The 19418-nt window shown below is 54.0% G+C and overlaps 1 protein-coding gene across 1 annotated transcript; it reads right to left on the minus strand.

Moving 5' to 3' along the window:
* Window positions 1-3871: 3871 nt before the first annotated feature.
* NANOS2 (nanos C2HC-type zinc finger 2) lies at window positions 3872-4288 on the minus strand. Its single transcript, XM_008158322.2, has one exon. The coding sequence runs from the start codon at window positions 4286-4288 to the stop codon at window positions 3872-3874; it is 417 nt and encodes a 138-aa protein (XP_008156544.2).
* Window positions 4289-19418: the final 15130 nt, after the last annotated feature.

The raw sequence follows: 19418 nt of genomic DNA on the forward strand, positions 1-19418 counted from the left end.
CCGGGGCGCACTCTATTCCAGTATGACCTCATCTAACCACTGGCATCTCCAAGTGAGGCCACATTCTGATGCGCTGAGGGAGGGAACAACGTTCACCCCAGAGCACCTTATACTCGCCACAGCCTAACTGACCCCAACAACCGGGACCGGGGCCCGCCACCCTTGTCCCTAGGCGTCTCCCTTCCCTGGGTGTCCAGGGAGGCAGCCCGGGTGCTGTGGCTCCCGGAGAGTCTGCGCTGAGTGGGGAGCTGGGTCTCCATCAGGTGGAGCTCCTGAGAGGTGGCAGGGAGGGAGCCATTGGCAGGGGCGCGTGGAGCCGTGCAGGTGCGAGATGCAGGGGGAGATCAAGGTCAGGGTAGGTGATGCCCTCAGCCCCTGTGGTGTCCTCGGCTCCTCCAGCCGCCCTGCCACTTAATTCTCTGTCAAATAAATGGCTTCATTCCTTAAAACACACACACACACACACACCCCACGCCGAAACCGGTTTGGCTCAGATAGAGCGTCGGTCTGCGGAATGAAGGGTCCCAGGTTCGATTCCGGTCAGGGGGCGTGTGCATTGGTTGTGGGCACATCCCTGGTGGGGGGTGTGCAGGAGGCGCTGGTCGATGTTTCTCTCATCGATGTTTCTAGCTCTCTATCCCTTTCCCTTCCTCTCTGAAAAAAATCAATAAAATATATTTAAAAAACCAAACAAAAAAAAACACAACCCCAAATCTGGCGACGACTAATTGTTTCTCTCCAGCCCTCTCCGCTGAACCCAGGACCCGGGGGTCCCGCAGCCTCCTGGACGCTTCCCCTTGTGTCCCAGGCCCTTCATGTCACCCACACCCCAGACCGCCCTCAGCACCCGCCCCCCTCCCTTCTGCAGGTCTCCCGGCACCACCCCCCGACCCAGCCTGTCCTGGCTGCCCTTTGTAACTGCTGCCCCCACTTTGTCACACTTGGGGCCTTTATGAAACTAGCAGAGTCTCCTCTGTCACCCCACTGGAGAGGCCATCAGCTTCCTGCCTGATGCAGCACCCCCTGCCCCCCGCTTCCTCCAGGGCCCCTGTGCAGGGCTTGGGGGTCTCCGCCATGGGCAGAGCTGCGTTTCTGGAAAAGGACCCGTGAGCAGAGGTCTGACTGGGTCTTTGGCTCTGTGTGCCGAGGGTATGTGTGAGGGGAGCCGGGGGGGATTTCTGCGTCTGAGGATGCACAGAGAAGGCCAGAGCCTCAGCAGGGTTAGCCTCTGCCATCTCACCTCTCCCTCAGCTGGCCTCCTGCGTATTCTGCAAACACGCCGCCTTCAGTTCCACCTCAGGGCCTTTGAACTTGCTGTCCCCTTTGCCTGGGATGCCCTCCCCCCAGATACTCCCTGCTTTTCTTTTCTTTTTTAAAAAATATTTTTATTGATTTCAGAGAGGAAGGGAGAGGGAGAGAAAGAGAAACATCAATGATGAGAGAGAATCATTGATTGGCTGCCTCCTGCACGCCCCCTACTGGGGATCAAGCCCGCAACCCGGGCATGTGCCCTTGACTGGAATCGAACCCGGGACCCTTCAGTCTGCAGGCCGAAGCTCTATCCACCGAGCCAAACCAGCCAGGGCTCTTTTCTTTTCTTTTTTTTTAAAAAAACATATATATTTTTATTGATTTCAGAGAGAGGGGGAGAGAGAGAGAAACATCAAGGATGAGAGAGAATCATGGATCGGCTGCCTCCTGCATGCCCCCTACTGGGGGGGATCGAGCCCGCAACCCGGGCGTGTGCCCTTGACCGGAATCGAACCCGGGACCCTTCAGTCCGTAGGCCAATGCTCTATCCACTGAGCCAAACCGGCTAGGGCCATATTCTCTGCTTTTCTCATTTCATGTAGACTCTGCTCAAATGTCACCTCCACCGAGAGGCCTTCCCTGACCACCGCGTGTGTAACAGCCTCTCCTTCACGCGCCATCTCTTTACCTGCCTTCTTACCTTCACCCCTGACATATATTTGTTGTCAGGCACCTCCCGTCCCCACTGGAGTGTCAGCTCCCTGAGGGCGGGCGTCTTGCCTGCTCTGCTCACTGCTGTACCCGCCACTGCCTAGACCAGGACCTGTCACAACGTGGATGCGCAATAAATATTTGTGGGCCAATGGGATAAAAGAACCTCTGGTATCATATGCGGTGTGTTTCCCTGGGGACCATACATTTTCATCACCTCTACCATGGGGCCTGGCACCCAAAGTTGAAGAATTACCACAGCCCTGGTTGGTTTGGCTCAGTGGATGGAGCGTCGGCCTGCAGACTGAGGGGTCCCGGGATTCGACTCCAGCCAAGGGCACATGCCCGGGTTGCGGGCTTTATCCCCAGTGGGGGGCGTGCAGGAGGCAGCCAGTCAATGATTCTCTCTCATCACTGATGTTTCTATCTCTCCTTCCCTCTCCCTTCCTCTCTGAAATCAATAAAGATATATTTAAAAAAAAAAAAAAAGAATTACCACAAAGTCGGTCCCTGAAGACCTGTGGTCCAGCAGGGCAGGAGGGGGGGCCCTGGAAAGAGCCAGGAGAACGAACCAGGGGTCCCAGTCCACAGGTGACCTGTGTGGAGGACATGGGCGGGGCGTCCTGAGAGGAGCCCAGGGCCCCTCCTGCTCCGCCTCCCACTTCCCAGGGGTTGGGGCACAGGCGCGTCCCCCTCCCCCACCAGCGGGGCCTGGGGGAGGGGGGGGGCGGTGAGAAGACACAAACAGACAAACAGACACAGCGATTTCAGAGACAAGCAGAAACGCTCTTTATTTACGAGAGGGCACCGCAGGGCCCAGCCTTGCGCCAAAACAACTTAAAATCTGCCTGGGGCTCTGATTGGCCCCTTAAAATAAAGGCTAAGCAATTGCCGTTCCCATCCGGCCACGTTGTTGACTTACGGGGAGAAAACAGCCCCCGACCTTTCAGCAAACTATGGGATTTGGGGGTGGGGGTGGGGGTGGGTGGGAGGTGGCGGAGAGGCGCATGCCCAGCCCACGCAGTCTCGCCCCCGCCCAGCCCACGCAGTCTGGCCCCCGCCCAGCCCACGCAGTCTGGCCCGCAGGCCGTCAGGCCCTCTGGCTGGGGGAGAGGACCCCTCAGTGATTTGGGGTGAGGGCAGGAGCTTCATAAAGCCGCAAAACAAATGAACAGCCAACAGCCTGGGGCGGGGGGGGGGGGGGGCAATCAGGGGGGAGTTGGAGGGTGTCAGCTCACCTCAAGGCTCTCTCCACTCCCAGACAAGCCTGCGGGGACATGGGGTCCTGCAGTGTGCCCCCTCCCTCCCCCAGCGCCTGATGGAGGGGCTGATGGGTGGCTGGAGGGCAGGAGGGAGCCATCCCCGTGGTTCACAAGGCACCCGCGTCTGCAGGTGCTGAAGAAGGTGGGCGAGGCTGGTCTCAAGTCACAGCCCCATCTTGAAGTTCTTGGGCCGCAGGTCCAGGGCCGTCTTGTTCCCTCTGCAAATTCTGACCGCTGGCCAGGGAGAGCCCAGCGGGCCCTGTGGGTCCCAGGACCCAAGAATTCCACAAGGAGTGGAGCCCGGAGCTGGGGCTGAGAAGCCAGAGGGGGCCCCAGGGCTGGTGTCCCTAAAGATCCATGAACTGTGGCCCCAAAGGAGCCACGGGGCTGTGTTGTCCAGGGGGCAGAGGTCCTGCGGCTCCACGAATCCACAGACGCCCACAGGACAGAACCTCAAAGGCTGAGCCATCCCAGGGGCTGGGCCGGCCTGGCTCCCCAGCAGCCACCATTGTCTCAGGATCCGTCAGGGCTGGAGTTCTGGGGACCAGCGGTTCCAAAGGACTGGGTGAGTCTGGGGAGCGTCCAGGAACTTAGTGGGGACTCAACCAGGATGGTTAGGGGTGCAGGGAGAGGGCACCGCACGGTCCTCAGCGCTTGACCTTGCGGCCAGCCGAATTGCGCCCGCTGCGGCGGTACAGAGACTGCTGGCCACCGTTGAGCGGGCAGTACTTGAGCGTGTGGGCCTGGCCGCCAGTGGCCCCGCACAGGGGGCACACGTAGTGCCGCAGGATGGGGCACACCACCTCACCCTCCGGCGTCTTCAGCTGGTGTGAGGCGTAGACGTGGCGGGACTCTCCGTTGTGCTTACAGAAGTTGCACAGGGTGGCCGGGCCTCCGCCGGCCCCCGACCCTCCCAGGCCCGGATCCTGCCCCAGCTGGGGCTCAGGTCTTGGCTCCCTCATATCCGGGGCCTCGGGCCTTTGCCCCCGACTCTGGATCAGTGCCAGCACCACCTGGCTCAGGTTGAAGTAGTCCTTCCACATGTCGAAGGGTGGCAGCTGCATGGCACCCAGGTGGCGATGCTGGGCCGCTGGAGAGAGGCTGGGCCCGGGAGGGCCAGCGTCAGGAGCTGCGGGTGGTTTACTGGAGCAGAGAAGATCTGCACCCCCTTTTATACTCCCCCAAAGACCCTTCTAAGCAAAGGTGGAGCTTAGGATTTAAAGGGCCCACTCCCTGCCCACGACTCCCGTCGGACTGACCCCCCACGGAGATGGGGAAGGGGGCCCTTGCCCTTGTCTCTGGTTCTTGCTCTGCCTCCAAGCTGCTCTGTGACCTCTGGGAACGCCCTTCCCCTCCCTGGGCCTCAGTCCCCACATCCATTCAGTGACACAAATGTCCTTCACCCGCTCCTCGCTTATCAAGGCTGGTCCCGCTTCCTCCAGGTGCTCCAGAGCCACCCCTAATAACAGCACCGCCCCCCACTCTAAGCGGGGCACCGCGGAGCGGTTACCTGCACCATCTGATGGAACCCTCACAGCGGCTCCACGTGGGAGGCACAGCAATGACCCCATTTGACGGACACACATTGGAAGCTCAGAGAGGGAAGCTCAGGGGCCCAGAGACATGTAGCCTGCCAGTGACGGAGCCGGGCTCTGACCCAGGCTTAGGGGACTCCGAAGCAAGTGCTCCCCTGCCTTTCTTTCTTCTTCTTTTTTTTAAAAAATATATTTTATTGATTTTTACAGAGAGGAAGGGAGAGGGACAGAGAGTTAGAAACATCGATGAGAGAGAGACATTGACCAGCTGCCTCCTGCACACACCCCTACTGGGGATGTGCCCGCAACCAAGGTACATGCCCCTGACCGGAATCGAACCCGGGACCTTCCAGTCCGCAGACCGACGCTCTATCCACTGAGCCAAACCGGTTTCGGCTCTTTCTTTTTTTAAAAAAAAAAAAATTTATTGATTTTTACAGAGAGGAAGGGAGAGAGACAGAGAGTTAGAAACATCGATCAGCTGCCTCCCGCACACCCCCTACTGGGGATGTGCCCGCAACCAAGGTACATGCCCTTGACTGGAATCAAACCTGGGACCTTTCAGTCCGCAGGCTGGTGCTCTATCCACTGAGCCACACTGGTTTCTGCTCCCGTGCCTTTCTGGTGCTGTAGGATGAGCCTTTTGCTGGTGCTGTAGGATGAGCTGAATAAATGAAAACCGCACGTCTTATGTCCTGAACTAGGAGCCACTTACTCAATAACTATTTATTGAGGGCACACTGCCATGCTCAGTGTTTGTTCCCTGGTGTGTGTTTTATTTTATTCTCTGTGCCTGATTTTAATTGTTTGCAGCAGATTACACCCGACATAGAACTTGGTCGCAAATATTCAGCTGTGCAATGAGGATAGTGCTTAAGTACAAATGGGTGATATGATTCCCTTTATTTTTTAAAATATATTTTTATTGATTTCAGAGAGGAAGGGAGAGGGAGAGAGAGACAGAAACATCAATGAGAAGAGATATTCATTGATCTGCTGCCTCTTGCACGCCCCCTTGGGGATCAAGTCTGCAACCCGGGCATGTGCCCTGACGAGGAATCAAACCATGACTTCCTGGTTCATAGGTCACAGAGCCACGCTGGCCGGGCTGATTTCCTTTTTATTTATTTATTTATTTTTTATTTTTAAATATCACAACCATGTCCAGTCTTTTTTTAAAATTTATTTATTTTAACGTTTTTATTGATTTCAGAGAGGAAGGGAGAGAGATAGAAACATCAATGATGAGAGAATCATTGATCAGCTGCCTCTTGCACACCCTCTACTGGGGATGGAGCCTGCACCCCAGGCATGTGCCCTTGACCAGAATCAAACCTGGGACCCTTCAGTCCACAGGCCGATGCTCTATCCACTGAGCCAAACCGGCTAGGGCGCGGGCTGATTTCCTTTAAGTGAACTATAAACACGGCCGGCCTGCGAGCACCTGGGCTCTAGGCCTGTGTGGTGGAGCAGCCCTGCCTGTGGACCCGGGAGGATGACAGTGTCCCCCCATCAATGCTTGGAATCAGGGTGCCAGTGGTTCTGATCACAAGGAACCGGTTCTAGAGCCTCCCCAGCGCTCTACCCATGATCCTGCTGGGCAAGACACTGGAGATTCTGGAAGATCATTGGTCCGTAACAGTGACGTAGTCTGTGTGGCTCTCCTGGTCCCCGTGTCTAGGCAAGGAGCACACCTCGATGGCTTTATTCAGCTCATCCTACAGCACCAGCAAAAGGCTCTGCCCAGCCCTAACCGGTTTGGCTCAGCGGATAGAGCGTCGGCCTGCGGACTGAAGGGTCCAGGTTCGATTCCGGTCAAGGGCATGTACCTTGATTGCGGGCACATCCCCAGTGGGGAGTGTGCAGGAGGCAGCTGAATCGATGTTTCTCTCTCATTAGTATTTCTGACTCTCTATCCCTCTCCCTTCCTCTCTGTAAAAAATCAATAAAAATATATTTAAAAAGAAAAAGAAAAAGAAAAAAAGGCTCTGCCCAGGCCCCTGAGGGTGTTGGAGCAGGTGTCCTTGAAGAAGGCCTTGCCCCCCCTTGTCCTTGAAGATCTCCTGCCAGCCGTCCACGGTCCCCTTGCACGTGCTGTCCACCCCTTTGCGCCCCCACTGCACCATCATCGCCTCGGCAGGGTGTTGAAGGGGTAGGAGACCAGGCCCGCCATGGCCGTAACCGTCATCCAGCTCACCATGTGGGTGTCCTTGGGGCCTGGGGGCATGCCTCTGGCCGTGTTGCACAAGCCCAGGCAGGTGCAGATACACAGAGGGTGGGTGCTGCTGGCTCAGCACTGCCACTGTAGGACCAAAAGGGGTTCATCTATATATATCACCTCTCTATATAAAAGGCTAATATGCTAACTGTGCAATCATCCGACCAGTCGCTATGACACACCCTGACCACCAGGGGGCAGATGCTCAATGCAGGAGCTGCCGTGAGGCACACTGGCCATTTACAGAGAAATGGCACCGTGGACCTGGCGCCCACAAAGCAACACTTGGCTTCCCCCAAGTGGGACACAGGCCCTGCCACCATCCCGGAGACACACCCCACCAAATCGCAGCCAATGCTGCCAAGAACCCATGGCACAAAATGTGGCCCACAGCCCAGCCCAGCCCAGAAACGGTGGCTGTGGGCGCCGGGTAATGACATCACGTAGCAACACCTGGCTTCCTCTTCCTAGTGACTAGCATCCTTGGAGTTTCTTCAGCCCAGGAATAGACTTGCTTTATAGCCAGGTGGAAACATTTCACACTTTAACCAAATGTCTGTGAAGCGTTTTCCCGTGCCTCATCTCATTTGATCCTCACAGAAGTCCTGGAGTAAGTAGATAGGAAATTCAGTGGAATTCTATTTTCTTTTCATTAGCCAGAAAATGGAGATTTAGAAAGCTTAGAAACTTGACCCGACTGAAAATAAGTAAGAAATGGTGGACCTTGAAAATGACTTCAGGTTTTCTCACTGCGCAGAATATAGTCAAACACTGCTGCAGTGAAATATTTTACCCTTTGTTTTCCCTGAGTGATCTACAATAATAATCTGCTTCATGTTGATATTTACTGCTGTGTTGCTGACAATTACCTGAAAGAGAAGTTGGAGTACTTCACTGGGCTGGAAAAAGTTTAGCTAAATCAGAAAGCAGGTCTAATTAAGCAAGTTTATTCTCTCTACATAAAAGGCTAAGTTGACTCGCGCATGTGCGCTGGTGCCAACTGCACGCATGTGTTTCAATCTGTCATTGTCAATCGTGAATTTGGTTAACACTTCTATTATAAAGGGTGAATAGTGATATTAAAATATTTCTTCTAATTAAATTCCTTTCAATGTGCACGAATTCATGCACCAAGGCCACTAGTTGTTTTATAAACATGATCTGTAAACATGATTTGAACCTCATAACCACTCAAGGAGGTAGGCACTATCGTTTCCAATTTACAGAGAAGGCTGTGCACCTCAGAGAGGTTAAGGAATGTACCCAAGGTCACACAGCAGGGAAATGACAGAGTTGGGATCCGCACCAGGACGGGTCCAGAAACACTGGGGCTTGATCTTAGAAGTGGTCACCGTGACAACCCAACACCGTCAGTGCGGCCCCCTGTGTTGGGCACCGGAAACTCAGCAGTCACCGCGGCTACCTTGTGCCTATTTCATGAGCAACCAGTCCATCCTGGGAACAGCCAGCAAATGAGAAAACATTAGACCATAACCACCTGCTCTGAGAGAGGCTGGGGTAGGGGAGGGAGGTGACCTGAAAGCTGACACCACAAAGGATCTTCTAGAAAGAGGAACACGAGGTGTGGAGGCCTGAAGTTTGGGGACAGCAAGGGGCTGAGGGGGCCAGAACAGAGTGGGGATCCCAGGAGGAGGCTAGCTGGACTGCGGCTCTTCCTCTGGGGGTGTTTTGGAAACAGTAGGAACGTTTTGAGTTTGTCGGTGACTGGAGGTGTGACTGGCTTTCGTGGACCGGGTCCAGGGATGCCAGGTATCTCAACAGTCCACACGAACCAGACCTTTTCCCACTTAACTCCCCAGGGTCCCACGGGGCACTCTGTGTATGAAGAGCTGAGTCCATACCGAGCTGTGTTTTACGTACAAACACTGAGTGCTTTTGCAGGATTGTAAGATGCACTGACTTTTCCTGGAATTCAACTAACTGTGCACATTGTGGCCTGCCTGTGCTTGGTTTTGCTGGGAATTCTATCTAGATTTACTCACTATTGCTAGAAGCCACGTTACCCCAGGCAATGCTGATTGTGGTAACTGTCCAAACAGCACACAGTTTATTCTGATCTCATTTGTGGTGAGTTGGCACTAGATGCTAGTATCTGCCTGATGAGATTTTCTTTTTTAGAGAGAGAGGGGAGGGAAGAGAGAGAGAGGAGGAGAGGGGAGAGAGAGAGAGAGACATGGAGGGAGAGGGGGAGAGAGAGAGAGAAACATGGATTGGCTGCTTCCAGCATGAACCTTGACTGGGGATCGAGCCCCACACCTGGGCATGTGACCTGACCAGGGAATCGAACTGGTGACCTTTCAGTGCACAGGATGACACTCAACCAACTGAGTCACACCGGCCCGGGCTGATGAGATTTTTTTTTTTAGAACAGCTGTGCCTGAGCATTTGTATACAAAAATAGATTATTAATCCTATGTAATAAAACCCTAAATGCAAATTGACCAAACAGTGGAACAATCGGTCTCTGTGATGTGCACTGACCACCAGGGGGCAGACGCTCAACACAGGAGCTGCCCCGTGGTGGTCAGTGTGCTCCCACAGGGCGGGAGTGCCACTCAGCCAGAAGCCTGGCTCACGGCTGGCGAGCACAGTGGCGGTGGCAGGAGCCTCTCCTGCCTCTGTGGCAGCGCTAAGGAGCAGTGAGCCCAGTGGCAAGGAGCAGCGAACAGGCGGGCAGTCAGGAGCGAGGGGTCACGAACTTTGAGAAGGCGCTGGCGGGGCAGAGAGGACCCCCCCACACACACACCTCCAGTGCACAAATTTCGTGCACCGGGCCTCTAGTTTATTATAAAGTTCTCCATTGTAGTTAGTTCACTTAGGTCATGATAAAAAGTTTTGAAAATAAAATTGGTGTTGGTGGCTGTATTACCTATGAGTTTAGAACACTAAAGGGGCATTTTGAAATGTTATATAAAGTGGGTGTCAGGTCTCATGGTGTTAAGAACCAGTAGGATGTAGGCCAAGGCCAGCTGTTGGTATTTGCCTTCAGAGAAATAGGGAGCCACAGAAGGGTCTAAGCAGGGAAGGGGCAGTTGAGAATTATGTTTTAGGTTTCTATTGACTGAATAAGGGCAGCGGACTGTCCCTGCCAGCTCACCTTGTCTCTGTGTGGTCAGGGACCAAAGGCTGAACCAAGTGTTGAGAACTCCGTGATGGCAGACACTCTATCTGTCCCGCCTTAGAAAGAGCGTAATAAATGCTGACTGAGTGGGTGCATTGTCTCTGTGGATGGGCTTATGGTTGGGAAGTGACAAAGGGAGGAATTTGGGAATGTCACAGGAAAGGTCTTCTTGTGATATTGCTTCCCAGCTTACGTAATTTCTTTTTTTAAAAAAATATGTGTGGACATTTATTACTGCATGTTTTTAAAAATATATATTTTTACTGATTTCAGAGAGGAAGGGAGAGGGAAGAGAGATAGAAACATCAATGATGAGCCCTGAGTGGTTTGGCTCAGTGGATAGAGCGTCGGCCTGCGGACTGAAGGGTCCCAGGTTCAATTCCGGTCAAGGGCATGTACCTTGGTTGCAGGCATATTCCCAGTGGGAGGTGTGCAGGAGGCAGCTGGTCGATGTTTCTCTCTCATCGATGTTTCTGACTCTCTATCCCTCTCCCTTCCTCTCTGTAAAAAATCAATAAAATATATATTTAAAAAAATAAAGAAACATCAATGATGAGAGAGGATCAATGATTGGCTGCCTCCTGCACACCCCCTATTGGGGATCGAGCCTGCAACCCCGGGCATGTGCCCTTGACTGGAATTGAACCTGGGACCCTTCAGTCCGCAGGCTGACGCTCTATCCACTGAGCCACACCAGCCAGGGCTGTAATTCCTTTTATAACGCTTGTTTGATGTCTGTCCTCACTGGTAATCCGGGAGCCTGGAAGGTCAGGGACAGGGTGTCTTGGCCACTGATGTGTCCCCAGCATCGGCCAGCTCAGGGCTGGGCAGGGAGCAGAGCAGGGCTGTTAGGATGAATGAATGGAGAGGCAGCTGCCCAGAGGCTAATGATACATCTCTCACAGGGTGACTCCTACATCTTCAGTGCTTACGACGTCCAGCGCTGCTCAGCTCTAACGTTCCTCCTTCAGGAAGCCTTCCAGCTGGGTCAGTCGAATTCTGTGGGTGACTACATCCCAGCCCTGTCCACTCTGGGTCATCACTGACTGGGGATGGGTCTCTCTCTCCCTCTGGACTGTGCCAGCGAGGGCAGAGTCAAGGTTGTTTCCACAAGGCCCTTTTGCTTCCCTGAATGAAGTACTTTATTATTCCTGATTTGCAACTGATGCTCAGAGAGGTTAGGTGAGTTGCCTGTGGTCACACAGCCGGCAGCCAGCAGAGTCCTTAACTACTGCTCTGTACTGCCTCAATGACTACTTGTCAACGGAATGAATGAATGAATGAATGAAGGCTTCTGAGAGCTCCACAGGACCTTCCAGATCACCGGGTCCAACTCACCCCACTTTCTAATGATACAGAGTCTTAAGACGGGCAGGATCCAAGTTTTAGTCTCTTAAAACCGTGATTCCTGGCCAAGGTCCCCAGACTCATGTGTAGACCGAGCACTTTCTGAAAACCTATAGATAAAAGCACACCCCTGGTCTCATGGCCAGCTGCGAGGTTTTCTGCCTGCTTACCTCCCTGAGGAAGCAAGTCGGATCTCTGGCATAAGGTTGGGGTCACTGGGTTGGGCAGGGGGTGACTTGAGCACAAATCCCACAGTTTAGAGAGTGGGAAGCATCGTGGGTAAATGCTCAGGAATCACTCCAGGTTCAAGCCTGCTTCTGCCACTTGCTTGCCGGGGGCTGTGGGCTGATTACCTAACCTCCCTCACCTCCGTTTCCTCCTCCACCGAGCGGGTGATGTCAGCACCTGCCCTGGAGCACAGAATGGATGGTGGCTCTCAAAAGCACAGAGCCCGCCCTTGGGGTATGCTCACTGGATGTGAGCTATAGTAATTAAGACACAATTGAGGCAATAGTCTTTTTTTAAAATATATTTTTAAAATTGATTTCAGAGAGGAAGGGAGAGGGAGAGAGAGATAGAAACATCAATGATGAGAGAGAATCATTGATCGGCTGCCTCCTGCACGTCTCACACTGGGGATCGAGCCCGCAACTGGGCATGGGCCTTGACCGGGAATAGAACCGTGACTGTGACCTTCTGGTTCATAGGTCGATGCTCAACCACTGAGCCACGCGGCTGGGCATGAGGCAACAATCTTTTTTTTTTTTATTTAAATATATTTTATTGATTTTTTACGGAGAGGAAGGGAGAGGGATAGAGTTAGAAACATCGAAAAAAGAGAGAGACATCGATCAGCTGCCTCACTGGGGATGTGCCCGCAACCAAGGTACATGCCCTGGACCGAAATCGAACCTGGGACCCTTCAGTCCGCAGGCCGACGTCCTATCCACTGAGCCAAACCGGTCAGGGCGGCAATGATCTGAAGGGCGCTTATTTGTTGAGTGTCTCCTTTAGGCCAGCATCAGCAGGCTGTACCTGTGTCCTCTCCCGGAAACCTCCGAGCCCCTGGGAAGTAGGGTCTGTTAATGGTCCTATTTTACAGACGAGCAATGCGAGGCTCGGAGAGGCCGAGGAGCTTGTCCAAGGTTACGGACAGTGAGTGCGAGGCTGGAGCCGAGCCCAGGGCCATCTGACCCAGACCTGGGCTGCCTCTGCTCTTTGTAAGAGCCTGCAAAGGGGGTTCACAGAAAGCAGGGGAGCGGAGAGGGTGTTGCCAGGCACAGGTCCAGAATGAGGTGGGAAATCAGGAAGGATGGGGTATATGAGCCACACAGATCTTCACAGGAGGAACGGGGGAGACCGACTGGACATCCATGGCCGCTCTGAAGGTAGAAGAGAGGGGATCTGCGTGTGGAAGAACGAGCTTCCTGGAGGGAGGAACCAAGCCTAGCAGGGAGGTCTCCGCGCTAAGTGCTTTCCACAGAATCACGGCTGAGAGCTCGGAGTCCCTGGGGGCGGCAGAGCTGGCAGGCGGGCCCAGCGCCCGTCTCTGCCGCTGTGGCATCTGCTGGATGCCTGGAATGACTAAGGAGGGGTGAGGGTCCTGAGCCCCCGCAACTCCCCTTAACGATCACACCTGCTGACTTAGATTCCCTTGCTTGCCAGACTCTTTTATTACTACCTTTCCCCCAATTGTTTGTTCTCTCTAGGATCCTATGATTGCGGCCATGGCAACCCTCCTCCTCCCCCTCCCTTTCCCCCTTCTCCCTGTGGTGTTTTATTGGGTCCCTAATGGAAGGGCATCCCCCTTCAGACAGCCGTCTTCCGAGGTGCGTCTGCCCTGTGCACCGAGCCAAAGTCAAGGGGATACTGATGAGAAACGACACATCAGCCTGGTTGTTTACTTGAGCACCAGTCTACCCCCACAGCAGGGCCCGGCTCCGCTGACCAGACTTCACAGCTGCCTTGTTTACTGGGGGATGCACCGACTGCCTGGTGCCCCGGCAGAAAATAGCTCTCGGCTCCATGAGGGGGCTGGGAAGGGGCAGGAGAGAGAAGTGTGGAGACAGAGCGGGAGAGAAACATACCCAGGTGTCAAGGACTCCCAGAGGGCCCCGGGAGACGCGCTTGTGCAGAGACCAAGACAGGGGACATGACGATCAGCGTAACGAGAGCCCCCCCCCCCGCCCCCCACCAGGACCAAGGAGCTCAAGGTCATTGTCCTCGCAGCCTCTCTTTTTGGTGCTGGCCTGTGCAATCCCATGAAACCCGCACGACAACCCCGACAAGTGAATATCCCCGTGTTACAGAACAGGATGAGGCCGGAGAGGTGACCTCTGTCACTGGGGTCATCCGGTTAGCCTGGAGGCAAATTCAGGTCTGCAGAGAGGGAGGAGGGACACACACACACACACACACACACACACACACACACACACACGCAGTGCTGGGAGGAGGCAGGCTCCAGGAGAGGGTGACAGAGACGGAAGACAGAAAACCAGAATCATGTGATACTTAGCAAGGTGGTTGGGGGTGTGGCCGCTGCAGCCAGAGGGCCTGGGTACTGCCTCGGCATGGCCACGCTCAGCTGTGTGGCTTTGAGCAAGTGGTACCACCTCTCTGGGCTTCTGTTTACCCCTTTTCACAGAAAGAGAGAACATTGCAGACCTCCTGCGATGGGGCTGTGTGTGTGTGTGTGTGTGTGTGTGTGTGTGTGTGTGTGTATAATTGATTTCAGAGAGGAAAGGAGAGGGAGAGAGAGAAACATCAATGATGAGAGAGAATTACTGATTGGCTGCCTCCTGCATGCCCACAACCCGGGCATGTGCCCTTGACCGGAATCAAACCTGGGACCCTTCCGTCCGCAGGTCTGACGCTCTATCGACGCTCTATCCACTGAGCCAAACTGGCTAGGGCACGATGGGGCTATTTTGAGGGTGACAGCTGACAAGGCAGGTGAAGTCATTAGAATAGGTACATAGTGAGCTTTAGCCAGTACTTTTAATTTTATTTCTTCACCAAAGGTTTACTGAAGGGTGCTAGGCAGAGGGACAGGGACGGTGGGGCACAGGGAGACGGAGGAAGATTTGCTCATTCATTCGGCAGAGACTTGCCGAGTACCTAACCTGTGTCTGGCACTGTTCTAGGTGGTGAAGATACAGAGATGAACAAAGCATACCAAGATCCCTGCTCTTATGGAGCTGGAATTCTAGACAGATGGCAAATAAGATAGACCATTGAAATGTAATATGTCAGGTAGGGCTATGTGCTAAAGAAAAAAAAAAAATAAAGGCGTAGGGAGCTAGAGAGTGGTCAGGGGAGGCCTCCTGGAGGCGGCGGCACTTAAGAAGAATCTTAAAGGAGAAGAGAGAGGGAGCCTTGTCGACAGGTGGGGGAAGAGTGTCCCAGACAGAGGAAATAATAGCCCGTGTAAAGGCCCCAAGGTCAGAGTGTGACTGGTGTGTTGAAGGAACACGGTGGCTTGGGTAGATTGAGGGGGAGAGTGGGAGGAGGTGAGAGAGTGCAGGACCCTGTGGGCCGCTGGACCGGCTCTACATATTACATAGCAGAGTGACGTTTCCAAAATGTGAATCAGAATGCGTCTTGCTTTCGGGAGCAAACCTGTTAGTTGAGAGTGGGGTGGAGTGGGGTGGGGGGAGGAGCCCGGCACACCAGCAAACAGATGGTTATGAGGTCCAGAGTGTGAGCCCCGGAAGACAGGGACTTCGTCTTGTTTGCTGCTGTGTCTGTGCCTAAAACAGCACGTGGCAGTACACTCAACGTAGACGCGTGGAAATGAATGAGTGAATAATGTGGCTGCGAAGACCAAACACTGTTCGGTGAAGAGGCTCGGGGTGGGGTGAGGCGGGCTGTGTGGCTATTTTAGGTAGGATGGTAGAGAACAGCCCGTGGTTAGGGGTGTTTTGAGCTGGGAAGAAGGGGAAAGCTAATGTAAAAGGTCCCTGTGCCTCAGGGTGGAAGTTAAACAGAAAGCGTGGGTGAGATTTGTGTTGGCGATTTAAAAAGTGTGTCATCAACGTAAGAAACTTTGTACTCATCGTGTGTAATCTTTCTCACTTGTAAAGAATCAGAAAAACAGAAGGTAAATATTCGTACAGAGAATGGAAGAGCTTTAAGATTCGGTTCCATTTGAAGTCCATTTGTTTTGCCAGTGTGTTCATGCTTAGTCTGTTATACTAATGTTATTTATTTATTTTTAATTTATATGCACAGTTAACTCAAGAGCGTTTGCAAGCACCCATGTCTGTAAAGTATTTTTAGATAAAGTTTCTTTTGTTGTAAAAAAAAAAATAAGGTCCCTGAGGCAAGACCAAATTTGGTGTGCTTTATGAGCAAAGAGAAAGCTGGGGGTGGGGATGCGGGGCCAGGGGTGCCAGTGAGACTGAGCCCGGGTCCTCCGGAGTTTAGATTAGAGCCTGCAGAGCATGAGGATTGGACATGGGAAGCCCCGGGGTCGGGGAGGGGGCTGTTATGGGCAGAGAGTGATGTGATCCGAGATCCAGGCTGTAGAGAGAGACATCCCTCTGTCTCTGTCTTTATCTGTGCAGTTCTCACCTTTTGGGGGCCCCACTGGTGAATCTGATGGAAGCTGTATGAACGCACGCAATTTTCTGTCCTATTGCAGGGGGTTTGCTGGACACTGAAGTTCTGCTCTCTGGTTTGGTCCACGCCACGCGTCTCAAACAGGTAAACGGAGACTCACACCGAGTCATAATGACTAGCACCTACAGAGCACTTAGTCGGTGCCGGGCTCTGTTCTGAGTACTTTATAGTCAGAAAACAGTCTTCACAGCAACCCCAGGAGGAAGGGACTTGATGACCCCATTATACAGATGGGAAAGTGAGATCCGAGAGGGTAACTGCCTTTCCCGGGACCACACAGGTGGTCAGTGACAGAGCAGGGGTGGCACCCTGCAGTCCCGGACTTAGCCATTAGACCAGGACTCCCTTTATTTCCATCTCAGGGGTCAAGGGCCCTCTAGAGTTCATCCCAGGTCTTCCCAGGGACCTCAGGCCTGGCGGTTGGTTATTTTTATTTTTTAAAGAATCTGGGGTGTTTGTCCTGTAGAGGTCTCCACGTTTTATCTAGATAGATAGATAAATATAGATATATTATTGATTTCAGAGAGGAAGGGAGAGGAAGAGAGAGAGAGAGAAACATCAATGATGAGAGAGAATCATTAATCGGCTGCCTTCTGCATGCCTCCTACTAGGGGTCGAGCCCATAACCCGGGCATGTGCCCTTGACCAGAATCGAACCCGGGACCCAGTCCACAGGCTGATGCTCTATCCACTGAGCAAACTGGCTAGGGCTTGCGGTTGGTTATTTGACGCCAGCTCCGCCAGCTGAACACAGCAGGGGCTGCACTGTTGCTTCAGGTGAGGACCCCAGTCCTGGGGGGGTGGACTGGGCTGGGGTCCCACAGCTGGCAAGGTGGGCGTGGGGACAGATCATCCAGTCAGAGTGTGCATCTGTGTTTCTGTGGCTTGTTACCTTGTGCCTGCTCCTGGGGTTCATGGGAATATTTGAGGCCCAGTCGGTCAGCACATGGGCTGGGGGGAAGGAAGTTGCATGACTTCAACTCCCAGCTTACATCTCGCTAGCTGGGCAAGTTGGGACAGGTTACTCAGCGTCTCTGTGCCTCTTGTTCTCTGTCTGTAAAATGGAGATAAGTTTCTGCTTTGTAGGCCTTTTGGGGATTCAGGGAGATGGTGCATGTCAGGTGCCAGGCTTAGCCCAGTGTGAGGTCGAGCGCTCACCCAGGGCGGCCTCTTGGGTTAAGTGTGTCCTTCCACAGAATGTGCTGGCGGCTGTTCATTCCATCGGCTTCATGGCGTGCCCACTGGGTGTTGTTACTATGTTTGCCACCCCGTGTTTTCCTGAGTTGGAAGAGCCGTCTAGATACTTTCCGGATCTTCCGCTTCCAGGACTAGTTACAAGATTACCCCTTGGCATCCTCTCTCCAACCCTAGAGCGAACCAACATCCTCTCTCCGACTTCCGCTCCCCTTCCGCCCCCGTGCGAACCGAACCAGCGGGGTGAACCCAGGCCCTCTCCCCAGCCCTCAATTCCAGGGCGAAAGCAAGTGAGCAGCCTGGCGTCTCCTGAAGGCCTGCGTTCCTTAGCCCCGCCCTTAGCCCCGCCCATAGCGCTGGGACCCCGCCCCGTCCCTTAGCCCCGCCCACAGCACTGGGACCCCGCCCCGTCCCTTAGCCACGCCCACAGCGCTGGGACCCCGCCCCGTCCCTTAGCCCCGCCCACAGCACCGGGACCCCGCCCCGTCCCTTAGCCACGCCCACAGCACTGGGACCCGCCCCAGCCCTTCAATCACCGCCATAAAAGCCACGCCCCCTGTCAATTTCAGGTCTGGGTTCCCCTCCAGGCCCCAACGCGAAGTCTCCTGCCCGTCCCCTCTGCCTTCGCCTGCTTCCACCCGGTCTAGCACCGCCCCTGCCCTTGAGGGTCTACCACCCCGCCCGCCCCATCCCCTCAAAGCCCTGAGCGGTCACTGTTGTGCGGAGGGTGTGGGTCCTGAGACTGTGTTTGCCCCTGGAAAGGTCTTGCCAAGGGGAGTTTGGCGAGGTACATCCTGCGCTGGGGCCGCAGGAATCTCTGGGCCTCGGGGGGGTGGGGGGTAGGGAGGTGGGGGGGTGGGGGGCGGGGTTAGGCAGAGGCTGTAAAGGTCGCGGACCCGGAGACCTCTGCCCACCCCCACCCCTTGGTCTGTAAGCTTTGTCTGTAAGTGACCTGTCTTTCAAAAATATCTCCAGGGGCCAAAACCATCTCTTCTCGTGGGGAGACAAGAGCCGCAGACACCGGTGAATGCCAGGCACCTCTCAGCAAAGGCCACTTGTCTGCTCCCTTCATCCCCTAAGTTCTCCCCAAGCTCGGAGCTCTGCAGTGAGAAGGGAAGGGTTTGGCTGCCTTGTCAGTTTGTTTTTAAAGAGGAATGTTCAGCCGAAACCGGTTTGGCTCAGTGGATAGAGCATCGGCCTGCAGACTCGGGGGTCCCAGGTTCAATTCCGGTCAAGGGCATGTACCTTGGTTGCGGGCACATCCCCAGTAGGAGGTGTGCAGGAGGCAGCTGATCGATGTTTCTCTCTCATCGATTTTTCTAACTCTCTATCCCTCTCTCTTCCTCTCTGTAAAAAATCAATAAAATATATTTTAAAGAGGAGTGGTCAGAATTGGTAGGCTCCCTCTCCTTGCCTCTAAGACACACAACTTAAAAAAAAAAAAGAAGTAAAAGAAATAGAAAAGGACACCTCATCTACTAAAATGAACCAGTGGACTACATATCAATATCACTCAGAGGGACTCAGCGTGCAGGCCAGGCCTCACTAAGCGAAGAGAGAGGGGAAGGGTGTCTCAGGGGAGGCTAGGAGGGGGCTTCCGGATTTCTTTCTTTTGTTCTGTTTTGTTCTCTCCAGGTCTCTGTCTGCCACCCTTCTGGGTATCTTTTGTGTTCTTTCTCCCTCCCCCCACCCCAACCCCCTCTCTCTGGCTCTCTGTCCCTTTCTCTCTCTCTCTGCCCCTTCCTCTCTCTCTGAGTTCTCCCCTCATCTTCTCTGGCCTCTGCCCATTTCTGTCTTGCATTTCTCTTTCTCAGTCTCTCTCTGTCATCTCTTTGGACTTTTGGCCCTGCCCCCTTCTCAGTCCTCCAACCCAGCGCTAAAGACTATTAATCCATCTTTCTCCTCATGGATTCCCTCTCCTTTCATCACACGGCCCCATTCTGCACCGCTGGGGCCGGCTCCGGACTAGGGCTTTTGGAAGGGAAGTGGGCAGAGGTGACCCATGCCACTTCTGGGCTGACAGAAGCTAGGAAGGGTTCCTCCCCCCTCCCGCCTCCTTGTGCTGGTGGCAGTAGACCCAGCACATGAATGTCGCCTGCTTTAGACCCACACGGCATCGCTGTCTAAGCCACGGA

Source organism: Eptesicus fuscus, chromosome 21, assembly GCF_027574615.1.
Source record: "Eptesicus fuscus isolate TK198812 chromosome 21, DD_ASM_mEF_20220401, whole genome shotgun sequence".
Taxonomy (NCBI): domain Eukaryota; kingdom Metazoa; phylum Chordata; class Mammalia; order Chiroptera; family Vespertilionidae; genus Eptesicus; species Eptesicus fuscus.

Bases quoted from the DNA above. Each gene is read 5' to 3' on its own strand.
- NANOS2 (XM_008158322.2), bottom strand. From the start codon at position 4,288: ATGCAGCTGCCACCCTTCGACATGTGGAAGGACTACTTCAACCTGAGC.